We start from the raw sequence: 15,933 nt of genomic DNA, 5'->3' as shown, positions 1-15,933 counted from the left end.
GTATTTTACATGGAGATCATATCCCCCCTTATGTATTATACATGGAGATCATATCCCCCTTATGTATTATACATGGTGATCATATCCCCCTTATGTATTATACATGGTGATCATATCCCCCTTATGTATTATACATGGTGATCATATCCCCCTTATGTATTATACATGGAGATCGTATCCCCCCTTATGTATTATACATGGTGATCATATCCCCCCTTATGTATTATACATGGAGATCATATCCCCCTTATGTATTATACATGGAGGTCATATCCCCCTTATGTATTATACATGGAGGTCATATCCCCCCTTATGTATTATACATGGTGATCATATCCCTCCCCCCCTTATGTATTATACATGGAGATCATATCCCCCCTTATGTATTATACATGGTGATCATATCCCCCCTTATGTATTATACATGGTGATCATATCCCCCCTTATGTATTATACATGGAGATCATATCCCCCCTTATGTATTATACATGGAGATCATATCCCCCCTTATGTATTATACGTGGGGATCCTATCCCCCCTTAATCTCCTCTTCTCAAGAGAGAATAAATTCAGTTCCTCTGATCTTTCCTCATAGCTGAGCTCCTCCATGCCTCTTATCAGTTTGGTTGCCCTTCTCTGTACTTTCTCCAGTTCCCTAATGTTCTTTTTGTGAATTGGTGCCCAAAACTGAACTGCATATTCCAGATGAGGCTTTGTACCGGAGAAAATTATATCTCTCTCTCTGGAGTCTATATCTCTCCCAATACAAGAGAGGATTTTGCTTGCATTGCATTGCAAGCCATTATTAAGCTTGTGATCTACCAGAACTCCCAGATCCTTCTCCACCATTGATTCCCCCAATTGTACGCCCTAGTATGTATGATGCATGCATATTCTTAGTCCCCAACCTTACATTTATCAACATTGAACTTCATTTGCCACATAGTTGCCCAATTAAACAGTGCATTGAGGTCGGCTTGTGAATTGAAGACCTCCTGTAAGGACGTTATTCCACGGCACAGCTGGGTGTCATCTGCAAAGACTGAAATGGGATTTTTAATCCCAGACCCTATATTGTTTATAAATATATTAAAAAGTAAGGGTCCCAACAGTGAACCTTGGGGTACACTCACAAATCTGACAACTCATGGGGCCCCCGGCAATAGGGGATCATGGGGCCCCTGTGTCCTAGCCCACACTCAAACCACACCCAAAAAAGTCTATGAAACATGCTAGGGGCATCTCATGGGGCCCCCTACTGACCCCGGGCCCTTGGACAGAGCCCGAGTTCCCAAATGGTCAGTCTGCCCCTGGGTACACCAATGACAACCCTAGACCAATCAGAGTATGAATCATTAACCACTACTCTTTGAATACAATCTTTTAGCCAGTTTTCTATCCATTTACATACAGATTTTTCCAAGCCCGTAGACTTTACCTTACACATTAGCCGTGTGTGGGGAACTGTGTCAAACGCTTTTGCAAAATCCAAGTATACTACGTCCACCAGCACCCCTCTGTCCAAGCATACCACGTCCACCGCCACCCCTCCATCCAAGTATACCACGTCCACCGCCACCCCTCTGTCCACCTCCTCATAAAAAGAAATCAGATTTGTTTGACAAATTCTGTCTTTCATGAATCCATGCTGTTTGTTGCTTCAAATATTTTTCAAAAGATCTCATCTATGTGGTCTTTTATTAAGCTCTCCAGTATCTTCCCAACTATAGAAGTTAAACTAACAGATATATAATTACTTGGTAAAGATTTTGACCCATTTTTAAATATTGGCACCACATTGGCCTTATGCCAATCCAGTGGTACTCTGCCAGTCATTAAAGAGTCCCTAAAAATTAGAAACATTGGCTTTAAAATGACAGAGCTCAATTCTTTAAGGACCCATGGGTGTATGCCATCCAGTCCAGGTGCTTTATTCACCTTTACTCTGCCTAAATATTTCTGGATTATATCAGTTGTGAGGCAATGTGGATCATCTGGTGCTGTGTCAATACCATGCCCATTATGGACAAGAGCTCCCCCATCCTCCTTTGTATATACAGAGCTGAAGAAGGGATTTAATAAATTTGCCTGCTCTTTGTCCCCAGTCACCCACTCTAGATTATTGTGTAAAGGGCCTACATGCTTGGACTGAATCTTTTTACTATTAATATATTTGAAGAATTTTTTGGGGTTGGTCCTGCTATCTTTTGCAATCTGTCGTTCGTTTTCAATTTTTGTGGTCTTTATTTCCTTTTTTGCATAGTCTGTTATATTCTTTGTAATGTTTAAACGATGATAGCGTTCCTTCATTTTTATATTTAATAAAAGCTCTTTTCTTATTATCTATAGGTTTTTTAACTTTGTCCGTAAGCCACATAGGTTTGATTTTTAGCCTTTTAACCTTGTTGCCCATGGGAATATATTTTGTAGTGTGTTCACATACAGTCTTTTTAAAGAACTCCCACTTATGTGTTGTGTTCATCAATGCCAATTTTCCCTTCCAGTCTAAGTCTTGGAGAGCATCTCTCAGCCTTGGAAAATTAGCTCTCTTAATATTGAGCATTTTTATTTTTCCCGTATGTGCTTGCTGTTTACAGCTAACAATAAATGAAATCATGTTATGGTCACTGCTACCCAGATGTTCTTTTATATGGACATTTGTAATAAGCTCTGCATGGTTTGAGATTAGCAGGTCCAGCAGAGCATCATTCCTAGTTGGGGCCTCTATGAACTGTGCCATAAAAGTGTCCTGTAGTAGGTTTAAAAATGTTTGCTCTTTAACTGTTCCTGCAGTACCATTACTCCAGTCAATTTCCGGATAATTCAAATCCCCCATTATTATCACTGTCCCAGCCCTTGCTGCCCTTTCAATCTGTGCAAGGAGCTGAGTCTCCACCTCCTCATTAACAATGAGGGGCCTATAACAAACTCCAATGATTACCTTTGTAGTACGCCCCCCCATGTGCAGTTCCACCCATAATTCTTCAGCCTCATCACACTCTCCATCAACTAGGTCCTCTTTCACACTATGTTTGTGTCATGGCATACATGCAGATTAAGAACCACTGGGGTTGATTTACTAAAGGCAAATGGACTGAGCACTGTGCAAGTGCAGTTGCTTCAGAGTTTAGTAAATGAGAGGAAGCTCTGCTAATGTCCGTCATCCAGTCATGTGAAAGCAAAAATGCTGTTTTTTTTAATTCTCCTTGCATGTGATTGGGTATGCTTTGCAAAGGGAAGCTTCACCTCATTGACTAAGGTCTGGAGCAACTGCACCTGCAGAGTGCACAGTCTATTTGCCTTTGGTAAATCAACCCCATTGAGTTCTGTTTATTGCATATGACCGAGCAGAGGACATTGTCCAGTCAGTGTGCCCAGCCTAATGACCATTTGCATGTGTGGGCAGTGTAACTAGTTAGCTGAGATTCTATATATAGCGCTCTTTCAAAAATAAATAAATAAATAAATAAACAAGCGTGTTTAAATGGACTAAATGAATATTTATGCTGTATTAAGTAGATGCACGGACAGGATGCAGCTCTCCCACATGTAACCAGTTATAGTTAGAGATTCTCCAGAGAATGCCGTGCATCTGTTACAGCAAACCCCTACGCCTGTATAAGAGCCGGGTGAAGGGAAAAGTGTCTGCGTTCCCCATGGCAACCAATCACTTACTGACTTTCCTTGTGATTGGTTGCCATGGACAACTCAATGCCTCTCCTTTGCCTATGTTTTTATGCAGCCAAAAGCGTATTATCAAAAATGGAAAACTAAAAAAAGTTAATGCTTTGCTACAATAAAATAAAAAGGATTGATTAAAATGGTAATCCTGGGATTTAACTGATTACCACCAGGGATCGAAGAGGAGTGGTTTTTTCTTACAACTAAGGCATGTTTAAGAGGGTTCTTGCCTGCCTCAATATCAGGTGTTTTTTTTTAAAGGCTGAACTCAGTGGGATTATGTCTTCTTTCTTCCTAACAAATATAAGTAGCACACTAGCAAAACTAGGCCTATGAGTTGAGCAGTAAAATTAGAAAGAAAAAAAAACATTACTTTGTCAAAGCCCAGCACTGTCAGGAATTTTCACTGTTTCAGAGCCCAGCATTGGCAGGAATTATCTCTTTATCGGAGCCCAACACTGTCGGGAAATATCATTATGTCAGAGCCAAGCACTGTTGGAAAATTTCATATTTTAGAGCCCAGCACTGTCAGGAAATGCCACAATGTCGGAGCCTAGTATGCTAAGGAAAGGCCACTATATCAGCGTCCAGAACTGTCAAGAAAAGCCATTATATCAGAGCCCAGCACTCTCTAGAAATGCCACTGTGTCAGAGCCCAGCATAATTGGGAAATGCCACTTCATCATAACCCAGCATAGTCAGGAAATGTTCAATACGTCAAAGCCCAGCACTTTCAGGAAATGCCACGATGTCGGAGCCTAGTATTCTAAGGAAAGGCCACTATATCAGTATTCAACACTGTCAGGAAAAGCCATTATATCAGAGCCCAGCAGTCTCTGGAAATGCCACTGTGTCAGAGCCCAGCATAATTGGGAAATGCCACTTTGTCAGAGTTTGATATTGTCAGGAAATGCCACTTTATCATAGCCCAGCATAATCAGGAAATGTTCAATACATCAAAGCCCAGCACTGTCAGGAAATGCCACAATGTCAAAGCCTAGTATGCTAAGGAAAGGCCACTATATCAGTGTCCAGCACTGTCAGGAAAAGCCATTATGTCAGAGCCCAGCATAATTGGGAAATGCCACTTTGTCAGAACTTGATATTGTCAGGAAAAGTCACTTTATCATAGCCCAGCATAGTCAGCAAATGCCATTACAGTGTGTCAGAGCCCAGCACTGTCAGAAATGTTCAATATGTCAGAGCCCAGCACTGTCAGAAATGTTCAATATGTCAGAGCCCAGCACTGTCAGAAATGTTCAGTATGTCAGAGCCCAGCACTGTCAAGAAAAGCCATTATGTCAGTGCCTAATACGGTAAGGAAATGCAACTATATCAGTGTCCAGCACTGTCAGGAAAAGCCATTATGTCAGAGCCCAGCATAACTGGGAAATGCCACTTTGTCAGAACTTGATATTGTCAGGAAAAGTCACTTTATCATAGCCCAGCATAGTCAGCAAATGTCATTACAGTGTGTCAGAGCCCAGCACTGTCAGAAATGTTCAATATATCAGAGCCCAGCACTGTCAGAAATGTTCAATATGTCAAAGCCCAGCACTGTCAGAAATGCTCAGTATGTCAGAGCCCAGCACTGTCAGAAATGCTCAATATGTCATAGCCAGCACTGTCAGAAATGTTCAATATGTCAAAGCCCAGCACTGTCAGAAATGCTCAGTATGTCAGAGCCCAGCACTGTCAGAAATGCTCAATATGTCATAGCCAGCACTGTCAGAAATGTTCAATATATCAGAGCCCAGCACTGTCAGAAATGTTCAATATGTCAGAGCCCAGCACTGTCAGAAATGCTCAGTATGTCAGAGCCCAGCACTGTCAGAAATGCTCAATATGTCATAGCCAGCACTGTCAGAAATGTTCAGTATGTCAGAGCCCAGCATTGTCAGAAATGCTCAATATGTCAGAGCCCAGCACTGTCAGGAAAAGCCATTATGTCTGAGGCAAGCCCTGTCAGGTAATATCACTATGTTGGAAGTCAGCACCTTCTGGAAATGCCACTATGTCAGTGCCTAACACTCTAAGGAAATGCCAATTTATCAGAGCCCAGCTCCCTCTGGCAATGCCACTGTCAGAGCTCATCATAATTGGGAAATGCCACTTTGTCAGAGCACGACATTGTCAGGAAATGCCACTTTATCATAGCCCAGCATAGTCAGGAAATGCCACTATGTAGGATCCCAGCACTGTCAGGAAATCTCGCAATGTCAGAGCCCAGCACTGCTGCCATTTTGCCAGAGCCCAACAATGTCAGGAAATGTGTCTTTGTCAGAATCCAGCACTGTTGGAAAATATCCATTATATCACAGGCCGGCACTGGCTGGAAATGCCACTTTATTAAAGCCCAGCATTGCTGGGAAACGTCATTATGTCAAAGCTTAGCACCGTCAGAATATGCAATTCTTGTCACAACATCTCATGTGTGACTCAAAGCTCCTAATCCAGTTTGAGATCCGGGAAGCCAATCTCAGGCATCTGCAGAAGTTGAGAGCAGTGCGCACCCCACACATCACCAGCCTGGATCTCCTACCTCCTCATGTCAGTGTGATCTATAGGAAGGTTTGTTCTTTTAAGAGATGTGGTGAGTGTGCCACCAAAGCTTGTGGCTAGCAAACAATTTTGCATATAGCACTGAAGGCTTCTTATAAGAATGATGGGTATGGGTGAGGTGCTTGCAAACGTCAATTCCACCATAAAGTTTTGCATTTTGGTTGCATTGCCCTCTATCAACTGAACTTCCTAGTTATTTATATATTCCTAATTCCGAGAATCCCTCAAGGGAGAATGATGGCAATATATGGTTTTACAGCAGCTTCTGCTGTTGGGATAGACCGGGAATTCTGCAATATCTCACCAATTGCACCTCTGAGAGATTTTTAGTGCTATACAAAACTGAGTTATTCGTTTTGGGTCGACCGGACAATGGTGACTGGTTCACTTTATGTTAATCAGGGTATGCTGAGCTATAAAATGGCTTGGGTACAAGATGTATGGATCTCTGTTCAGCACTTGCTACCAAGTGGTCAGTTCACAAAACACACTGAGAGCATTACGTCGCTTCACTGTGTGTTATTGTCATCATTTGTTTAGAAATATCGCATTGGTTAATTCATAAAAGGAGAAACCACATGCAGCATTTCTTTCATTATTTTGCTGTTTATTTCTATTAAAATGTACCAAAAAGTCAATGCCACCATTTGATAGCTCAGCACTTAGAAAATGTCACTATGTCAGAGTTTAGCAGTGTCAGGAAATACCACAATGGCAAAGCTTAGCACTGTAAGAAAACGGCTCTATATTAGAGTTTATCACTGTCAAGGAACACCAGTATGTCAGAGCTTAGTCCTGTCAGAAAACATCACTGTGTCAGAGCTCAGCACTATCAGGAAAAGCCACATGGGCAGAACTCAGCACTGTCAGCAAATGCCAGTATGTCGGAGCTTAGCACTGTCAGGAAACACCATTAAGTTAGAGTTTAGCACTGTTGGAAAATGCTACTTTGACAGAGCCCAGTTAAGGAAAATCCAGTATGTCAGAGCTTAGCACTGTCAGAAAACACCACTGTGTCAGAGCTTTGCACTGTTAGAAAATACCACTGTGTCAGAGCTTAGCACTGTCAGAAAACACCACTGTGTCAAAGCTTAGCACTGTCAGAAAACACCACTGTGTCAGAGCTTAGCACTGTCAGAAAACACCACTGTGTCAGAGCTTAGCACTGTCAGAAAACATCACTGTGTCGGAGCTTAGCACTGTCAGAAAACATCACTGTGTCAGACCTTAGCACTGTCAGAAAACACCACTGTGTCAGAGCTTAGCACTGTCAGAAAACACCAGTATGTCAGAGCTTAGCGCTGTCAGGAAACGCCAGTATATCAGGGCTTAGCATTGTCAGGAAGTGTTAGTATGTCAGAGCTTAGCACTGTCAGAAAACTCCACTAAGTTAGAGTTTTACATTGTCGGAAAATGCTACTTTGGCAAAGTCCAGTTAAGGAAAAGCCAATATGTCAGAGCTTAGCACTGTCAGAAAACACCACTGTGTCAGAGCTTAGAACTGTCAGAAAACACCACTGTGTCAGAGCTTAGAACTGTCAGAAAACACCACTGTGTCAGAGCTTAGCACTGTCAGAAAACACCAGTGTGTCAGAGCTTAGCACTGTCAGAAAACACCACTGTGTCAGAGCTTAGCACTGTCAGAAAACACCACTGTGTCAGAGCTTAGCACTGTCAGAAAACACCAGTGTGTCAGAGCTTAGCACTGTCAGAAAACACCACTGTGTCAGAGCTTAGCACTGTCAGAAAACACCAGTGTGTCAGAGCTTAGCACTGTCAGAAAACACCACTGTGTCAGAGCTTAGCGCTGTTGGGAAATGCCAGTATGTCAGAGCTTAGCACTGTCAGAAAACACCACTGTGTCAGAGCTTAGCACTGTCAGAAAACACCACTGTGTCAGAGCTTAGCACTGTCGGGAAATGCCAGTATGTCAGAGCTTAGCACTGTCAGAAAACACCACTGTGTCAGAGCTTAGCACTGTCAGAAAACACCACTGTGTCAGAGCTTAGCACTGTCAGAAAATACCACTGTGTCAGAGCTTAGCACTGCCAGAAAACACCACTGTGTCAGAGCTTAGAACTGTCAGAAAACACCACTGAGTCAGAGCTTAGCACTGTCAGAAAACATCACTGTGTCAGAGCTTAGCACTGTCAGAAAACACCAGTGTGTCAGAGCTTAGCACTGTCAGAAAACACCACTGTGTCAGAGCTTAGCACTGTCAGAAAATACCACTGTGTCAGAGCTTAGCACTGCCAGAAAACACAACTGTGTCAGAGCTTAGCACTGCCAGAAAACACCACTGTGTCAGAGCTTAGAACTGTCAGAAAACACCACTGAGTCAGAGCTTAGCACTGTCAAAAAACACCACTGTGTCAGAGCTTAGCGCTGTCGGGAAATGCCAGTATGTCAGAGCTTAGCACTGTCAGAAAATACCACTGTGTCAGAGCTTAGCACTGCCAGAAAACACCACTGTGTCAGAGCTTAGCGCTGTCGGGAAATGCCAGTATGTCAGAGCTTAGCGTTGTCAGAAAATTCCATCAAGTTAGAGTTTAGCACTGTTGGAAAACGCCACTTTAGCAAAGCCCAGTTAATGTCGAGTGTTCGTAAACTTCATGCCACATTGAATGTATGTAAACATCAATCAGTATATTGAACCAATTAGCACTCTTTTAAATTATCACTGACTTCTGCCTGGAGAGTTCTATGAGGTGTCTATTGAGAAAAGCAGGAGGAAGAGCGAAAGCATATTAGAGATTTATGAGAAATAGAGGCAATTCATGCTAAAATATTTATTTTTTATGAAAGTACACCAATTTTAAATCTACATGACATTTATGTGTGAAAATTAAACATTTTCACAAAGAAGTGAGAAAAAGTAATGAATGCATCTTAGTGAGCTGATCGTGAATCTCCTAAACTGTCCGCTGACACACATCAGTTTTGCAAACATAAAAGTATATTTTTTTCCAAAAAATCTTTGATTAATTTCCACTTACTGTAAAACAAAGAATGAGGAAAAAAAGAATGCTGAGCATACATAGATCCAAACTGGCCAGTTCAGCAGGGACCTGCCGAGATTCATGGGCAGGCTGTATGGTCAGGCTGATTGTACCCAAGTTGATCCATCAATCAACTTGGGTATACCCAGCCTGTCGGATTTTTTTACAATGATTACTGCTACAGCCAATATCAGTAATCGTATTCTGCTGACCAGACCCCCGATGAACACAATAGCACTGTGGGAGGCATTCCCCCATTAACACTGACTGGAAAGGAAAGAAAATTGAGTAATCTATGAGCTACTGAAAGCCCAGGTACAGTCACAGAATTAGATATTTACCCAGGTATGGTCAGACACACCCACTTATTATCCTCCGCACTACAAGACTGCCTGAGGATACTTGTGATGAGGGGTGTGGCCATTACTCTTCTATGCCAGGACAGAGCTCTGGAGTGGGAGAGCAGGAGGCACATTTCCACTAAAAGAAAATGATATTTTCAAGACAAAATCATTTAAAAAAAAAATACGATATGGCAGTATGGAACTATTTCTTTAAAAAAAATCGAATACTAATGTAATATTTCCAGCTTTTCTAATTGTATTCCTGATGATTCAACCTAAAATAAAATCCTTTGGCAGTGATCACAAAATCCCAGCCATAAAGTACAGGTTTCTTTAGATACAATTGTGACATGACAACAATTGAAAACTCACATTTAAACATCTGACCACCCTTTGTTTTATCTGTTTTGGTTGGTTTAAATCAGATCCAAATCTAAGGGGGTGCTGGGGTGGGCTATGCCCTGCTGATTTGAGTTGTGCCCCCCCGGATCTCTGAGAGTTCATTCACTGGTCCATGAGACTTCAGTTCTTTCAATCATGGAGGCTCAGCATCACATGTGGATGTTTCCTAGGGTGATCTGCATCCAGACTGTCATCTGCCCATCAAAGTAATTCCATAAACCCTCACAAGGGCCAACCTGTTGCTTGCATCAGGGTTGAGGGCTCTTAACCTCCCTAGCGGTATTCCCGAGTGTAGCTCGGGGTAAAATGTCAGTACCAAAAGCGGTAACCCCGAGCTACACTCGGGCTTACCATGCGGCGTTGCTCAGGGAGTCCCTGCAGAGCTTACCTTGTCCTTCGCTCCCACAATGTGTCCCCTGCAGCGTCTCCGGCCATCTCCTCCGGCCGATGCCAGCATCCGGCTTCTGTGTTCCGGTCCCTGTGACGTCGGGACGTATGGCGCCGCCGACGGCGGGAAATTTGAAAATTTTAAAAAATGTTATTTTTTTCCAAACAAATTTTACATAGCAAAACATTGCTGTTTCAACCCATTTCACATACATTTTGTCCCGAGTGCTTTGTCCTGCGCCCTGCCTGCATTTTTACTGTTCTTTCTGCCTAGAAACTGAGAAAAGTCCATGGCGTCCAAAAAGCGTTCCTTTAGGTCAAAAGCGGGTTTAGACCGGCTAGAGAACAGTGATAGTAAATCAGAACCACTTGCAGAATTGAGTGATGATTTGTGGGGAAATTCCCCATCAGACACTGAAAACGATTTTGTGACTTTGCTCAGCGATGTGCGAACTTGGCGCTCTATTTCACATTTCAGTGTTTTTGGTTTGATTATATTATTGAATTAAACGTATTATTATTATAGTATTATTTTTTACGATTATTTATTAAATTATAATTTATGATTTCGTGTTTCAAATTTTATCATACCCGGGATGTTTAATAGACTCTTGTTCCGACAGATTTCAGTGAGTTTTTCCTAAAAATTACAGCTTACAATAAAAAAACTACATATTTCCATGCAAAATAATGGTACCGCTTTCAGCACCAAAAATCTGAAATAATCATACCGCTAGGGAGGTTAAGAGGAGTACTGAGGCAGGGTGCTGTGATGTTTTCAGGCAGCTATGTACAGCTATACTGGCCCCTCCCACTAGCCATGATCTGGCTGCATTGCACAGAGAAGCACAGAGATTCAGTAATAATGTCACGGGTTCTAAATTAAGCTATGTTAAGTTTTAATTAAACGTTTCATTGTCATGTTGATGAGGGGAAAAGGAAGGACAACGGAAGCCAAAATGTAAGCACATTAAACTTCAGCTTCACAGAAGCTTTTGCCAAATAAATTATACCAAGTGACTCTAAAATTCTAAAGGTAATGAAGGTAGCCCTTGGAAGAATGTTTTCCTTGGGTCTAATTTCTATTTGTAGTCTATTCTTCTTTCCTGTATTTCTGTAATTCACCTCACCTTATCTCCTGTCCTGTCCGGTGACTCATTGCTTTTCTTTTTTTTTTTACTTTCAGCAGGGATTCCTGAGTCGTCGCTTGAAGAGCTCTATAAAGAGGACAAAGAGTCAACCCAAGCTAGATCGGACCAGCAGCTTTCGGCAGATCCTTCCACGTTTCCGGAGTGCTGACCATGACAGGTGAGGACTCCAGCCTCCCATGGCTTAAAGGAAAGGAGTATTTTCAGGGAGTGCATATTTGGAGTTATTATTGCAGCATTTGCCCTAAAATAATGTGTTCTATAACTTCCACATTTTTATGTGCTTATTGTTCCTCATTTTTGCCACTTTAATATATGTAGACATGTCTAGATTAGACAATAGAGACACAGAAAATGAGTTACTCAACTGATTGTAAACCTCTGAAAAGAAAAATAAACAAAACATATGCTTCTATAGTGTGTACTAGACGCAATCCAAAGCCGTTAGCATGGTTTCTATCTGCACTCTCTTCCCTCTGCTATCTTCATGAAGCACTTCTGACAGTCTGTACAGACTCCAGACAATCCCAGAAGACTGGCCCGCCCCCACCTTCAGCATACAACAGGTGATTGAAATCCTCAGCTGTTTCCCTATGAGACTTGTGTAGAGGTGGTGTGTCCATTCCCTACACTCAGGTCTCAGATTAAACTCAGCTCCCTGCTCTTTGTTGTGCAGTATGTGACATCAGATCCCAGCCCCCTGCCTTCTGGAACTGATGTGTAAATTGCGTGCTTTAGGAGGCTATAGAGCAGAGACCGCTGCAAATAAACAGGTACAACTTACGTAGGAGATTTTTTTTTAATGTTTGTGTATTAACCCTTACATTTACACAGTGAAATGACTGGCTTCAGGTGATACACAAAAATGAAACAAATCCTCCTACATAGGCTGTACCTGTTTATCTGTAGTCTTCTCTTCTCTACATCTGTTCAAAGTGCAAAATTTATAAAGCGTGTCTGAGCTGTCAGAAAAAAAGACAGAGCTGAATTTACACTCTGCAGATCTCAGTGAGGAGAGCTCTGAGAGCTGATTGGAGGGAAGAAACACCCCCCCCCCTTCACACAGCACACAGGAACAGAGCTGAGCCAGTCAACTGAGGGTCCATCAGAACCAGGGCCTTCATGGCAGGATCACCAGTTATTATTTTAATGAAAGATCAAAGCTTATTTGAGATTTTACTGATTAGATTTAGACTTACTGCCACATATTTGGTTCGTGCTTGGAGCACACTCAAATTCACACCCCCTGCACCGTGATGGCGCCAGCAGCTCCTGGGCACACATTTACAATCGAAATCCCTGTGACGCATGATAAGGAAACTCTTTAAATGCTTCCAGTGTTTACATTTCTTAAAGGGCTGACAGGAAGGGGTTAATTAAACCACTTGCTGACTGCAGTGTGTATCTATACAGCCGGGTGGCTTTATAGCCCAGAAACTTTAGGCACCATAGTTAGGGCCATTTCTTGGGAGCATGCAGCTTTGAGACATGACGTGTTTGGTATCTATTTACTCATGCAACATCAACTCTTGTATTTAAAAAAGAAATGGTACTATATTATGCTTGTGTGCAGTAAAATTTATTTTAGTGTATTTGTTCCTGAAAAGTTGAGTATGATAAACGACTGTGCAAATATCATCTGCAACTGCCAACACCATTTTATTCTACAGAGTTTCTGCTTTTAGAAAATAAATAATATTTGGGGGGTTAAGCAATTTTCTAGCAAAAATTCTGTGTGAAAAATTAAAAAAATTGCCCCAGATGGTAAGTAGTTGAAAAATAAAAATGAAACCCAACCCTGGGAAGGAAAAAGAAAACTCTTTGCAGTGGGGTCCCCCCACACAGCAAGGGTAAATGCGTGTTACTGCCAGGGGGTAGATAGAGCGGACTGACCATTTGGAAAGTCGGGCACTGCCCGAGGGCCCGGAGTCAGTAGGGGGCCCCATGAGATGCCCCTGGTACCTTTTTCATAGGCTTTTTTGAGTTTGGGCAAGGACACAGGGGCCCCATGATCCCCTATTGCCCGGGGGCCCCTTGAGTTGTCAGTCCGCCCCTGGGTAGAGGTATTACTTACCTTACCCCTTGCTCCGGTATGCCACGACATTCTTCATGAAGCTCCATGCTGTGGGTAGTCCCTCTCATACAATGTGGCTTGGACTCTAGGTTCACATGACAGCGGTGTGGTAAATCCCATGTGATTAGTACAGGAACCACACCGCATTCCTGTGCAAATCCCATGCGATTTGTGTGCGGTGCGATTGGAGCCATACATTTTGTAGGCTCTATTTCAGCAATGGGCAAACTACGGCCCGGCGGACCTTTTAATCCGGCCCGCGGAGCGTGGCAAACATTGGCTGTCAGGATGTAGGCGGGGCAGCGTGACGAACTCCTCTCCTCTCACAGTCCGCCCTGAAGACCGGAACGGCGCGGGAACACGGCGAGAGGAACGCGCGGAGCAAAGGTAAGTGAATTGACACAATATGGGGAATGAATTACTATAGGGGGGATGAATTACTATAGGGGGGATGAATTACTATATGGGGGATGAATTACTATGGGGGATGAATTACTATGGGGGATTAATTACTATAGGGGGGATGAATTACTATGGGGGATGAATTACTATATGGGGGATGAATTACTATGGGGGATGAATTACTATATGGGGGATGAATTACTATATGGGGGATGAATTACTATATGGGGGATGAATTACTATAGGGGGGATGAATTACTATGGGGGATGAATTACTATGGGGGATGAATTACTATATGGGGGATGAATTACTATATGGGGGATGAATTACTATATGGGGGATGAATTACTATGGGGGATGAATTACTATGGGGGATGAATTACTATATGGGGGATGAATTACTATGGGGGATGAATTACTATAGGGGGGATTAATTACTATATGGGGGATGAATTACTATGGAGGATGAATTACTATATGGGGGATGAATTACTATGGGGGATGAATTACTATATGGGGGATTAATTACTATGCTTACTATGGGGGAATATTACTATACTTACTATGGATGGCATGGTAGTGGCTGGGCCGGCCAGCAGCTAGTCCGGCCCCCGGGTCCAATATATGAACCCATTGCGGCCCTCAAGTCAAAAGGTTTGCCCACCCCTGCTCTATTTGCACCGCACCCGCACCAAAAACATGCAGGACCCTTTTTTGGTCCGCACTAGAATCGGGTCGCATAGGTATTCACACCAATGCGATCTGATGCTGCACATCGCACCGCGTTTTGCGGACCGATGTCGGGGTGTTGTTAAATTAACATACACACCCACATTGATTCGTATGAACGGGGTGCGATTGTGATGTGGTGCGGAATTCGCACTGAAAATGCTGCGAATTCCGCACCCCATCAGTGTGAACCAGGAGTCCTGCATTATATGTGTGTGATCATGTCTGGAGTTTCTTAGGGAGGAGGCTGCAGGGACTGGTCGCACAGGTTGAAGGAGCCTGCTGGAATGAGAAATAAGACAAGTATTACTCTTTATTCCCTTGCACCTAGGCAAAAATAAACCTCCCTTTGCATTATTGCAATTTTTTTTTCTGCTTTTGGAAAAAAAGAATAAACCATTTTGTCTGCTCTAATCACCCCTGGCAGTGTTACGTCGTTTATGCCAATGGTAACTGTCACTTTTGCTGAACAGCCTGTTCTGCAGATAAAGGTGGAGAAAAATTTGGATAAAGGCCTTTAAAATAAAAAAGGAATTCATATACTAAACATTATGATTACAGGCAGGGCTGCTGTTGAAATCATGAGGCCCTGTGCAGCCTACCTGACACAGCCCCCCAGCCTGAGTGGGTGTGTGGATGCAGGTGTATTGCCCTGAACATGGCTTCAGCCACACGAGCAAACGACTCATTTATGCGGCCAGAATACCTGTGTGAATGAGCCCTTAATTATTTTTTTTATTATTTTTCATAATTTTTTACCCTCTGGGGGTGGGGAAGCTTTGGTGAAGTATCGGGGGTCTAAATAGACCCTTGATGTTTTACTTTTGAGACAGAGAAATGCAGATCCCCAACCTTTTTCTGTAGCCTCAGCTGCACTGCAGAATGAATGAACAGGAAGCACTCAGTACAGAGGCTCCTGTTCATTCACAAATGGAAGCATAGTAAACACAGTTTATTATGCATCAGTTATGAATGAGCACAAGGGGGATTGGAACTGCAGGGAATGGGGAACATGGACAGGAGAGGGAGTGACCAGAGTGGTGGTGGGGGTGATCCCTGAAACCGATCTACTGCTTTCCCTTCAGCAGCCGACAGCCAGCAAGATGGAGAGAAGCCAGAGAGTGGGATGCTGAGCTATGATCAGCAGCTCTTTGAACTGCCTGCACCATAAAGCTGCTGTTGAACTGAGGAGTGAGTGTGTGGG

General features: G+C 42.9%; 1 protein-coding gene across 13 annotated transcripts in view; it reads left to right on the top strand.

Annotated features, from left to right (window-relative positions):
* The window catches only part of SYNGAP1 (synaptic Ras GTPase activating protein 1), a 470,644-nt gene that overhangs the window by 260,463 nt on the left and 194,248 nt on the right, over positions 1–15,933 (top strand). For 11 of the 13 annotated variants that reach the window (XM_089656453.1, XM_089656452.1, XM_089656450.1 and 8 more), the window contains one exon: positions 11,562–11,683. In XM_089656453.1, the coding sequence (XP_089512579.1) occupies positions 11,562–11,683 (122 nt within the window). The remainder of the gene's footprint in view (positions 1–11,561; positions 11,684–15,933) is intronic. The other 2 variants (XM_089656448.1, XM_089656458.1) reach the window with 1 other exon arrangement.

Source organism: Staurois parvus, unplaced genomic scaffold (assembly GCF_062004578.1).
Source record: "Staurois parvus isolate SC_StPar_1 unplaced genomic scaffold, SC_StPar_1.0 ptg000906l, whole genome shotgun sequence".
NCBI classification, from domain to species: Eukaryota; Metazoa; Chordata; class Amphibia; order Anura; family Ranidae; genus Staurois; species Staurois parvus.
The sequence above is the reverse complement of the archived record's forward strand: the minus strand, read 5'-3'. Positions and strand labels throughout refer to the sequence as shown.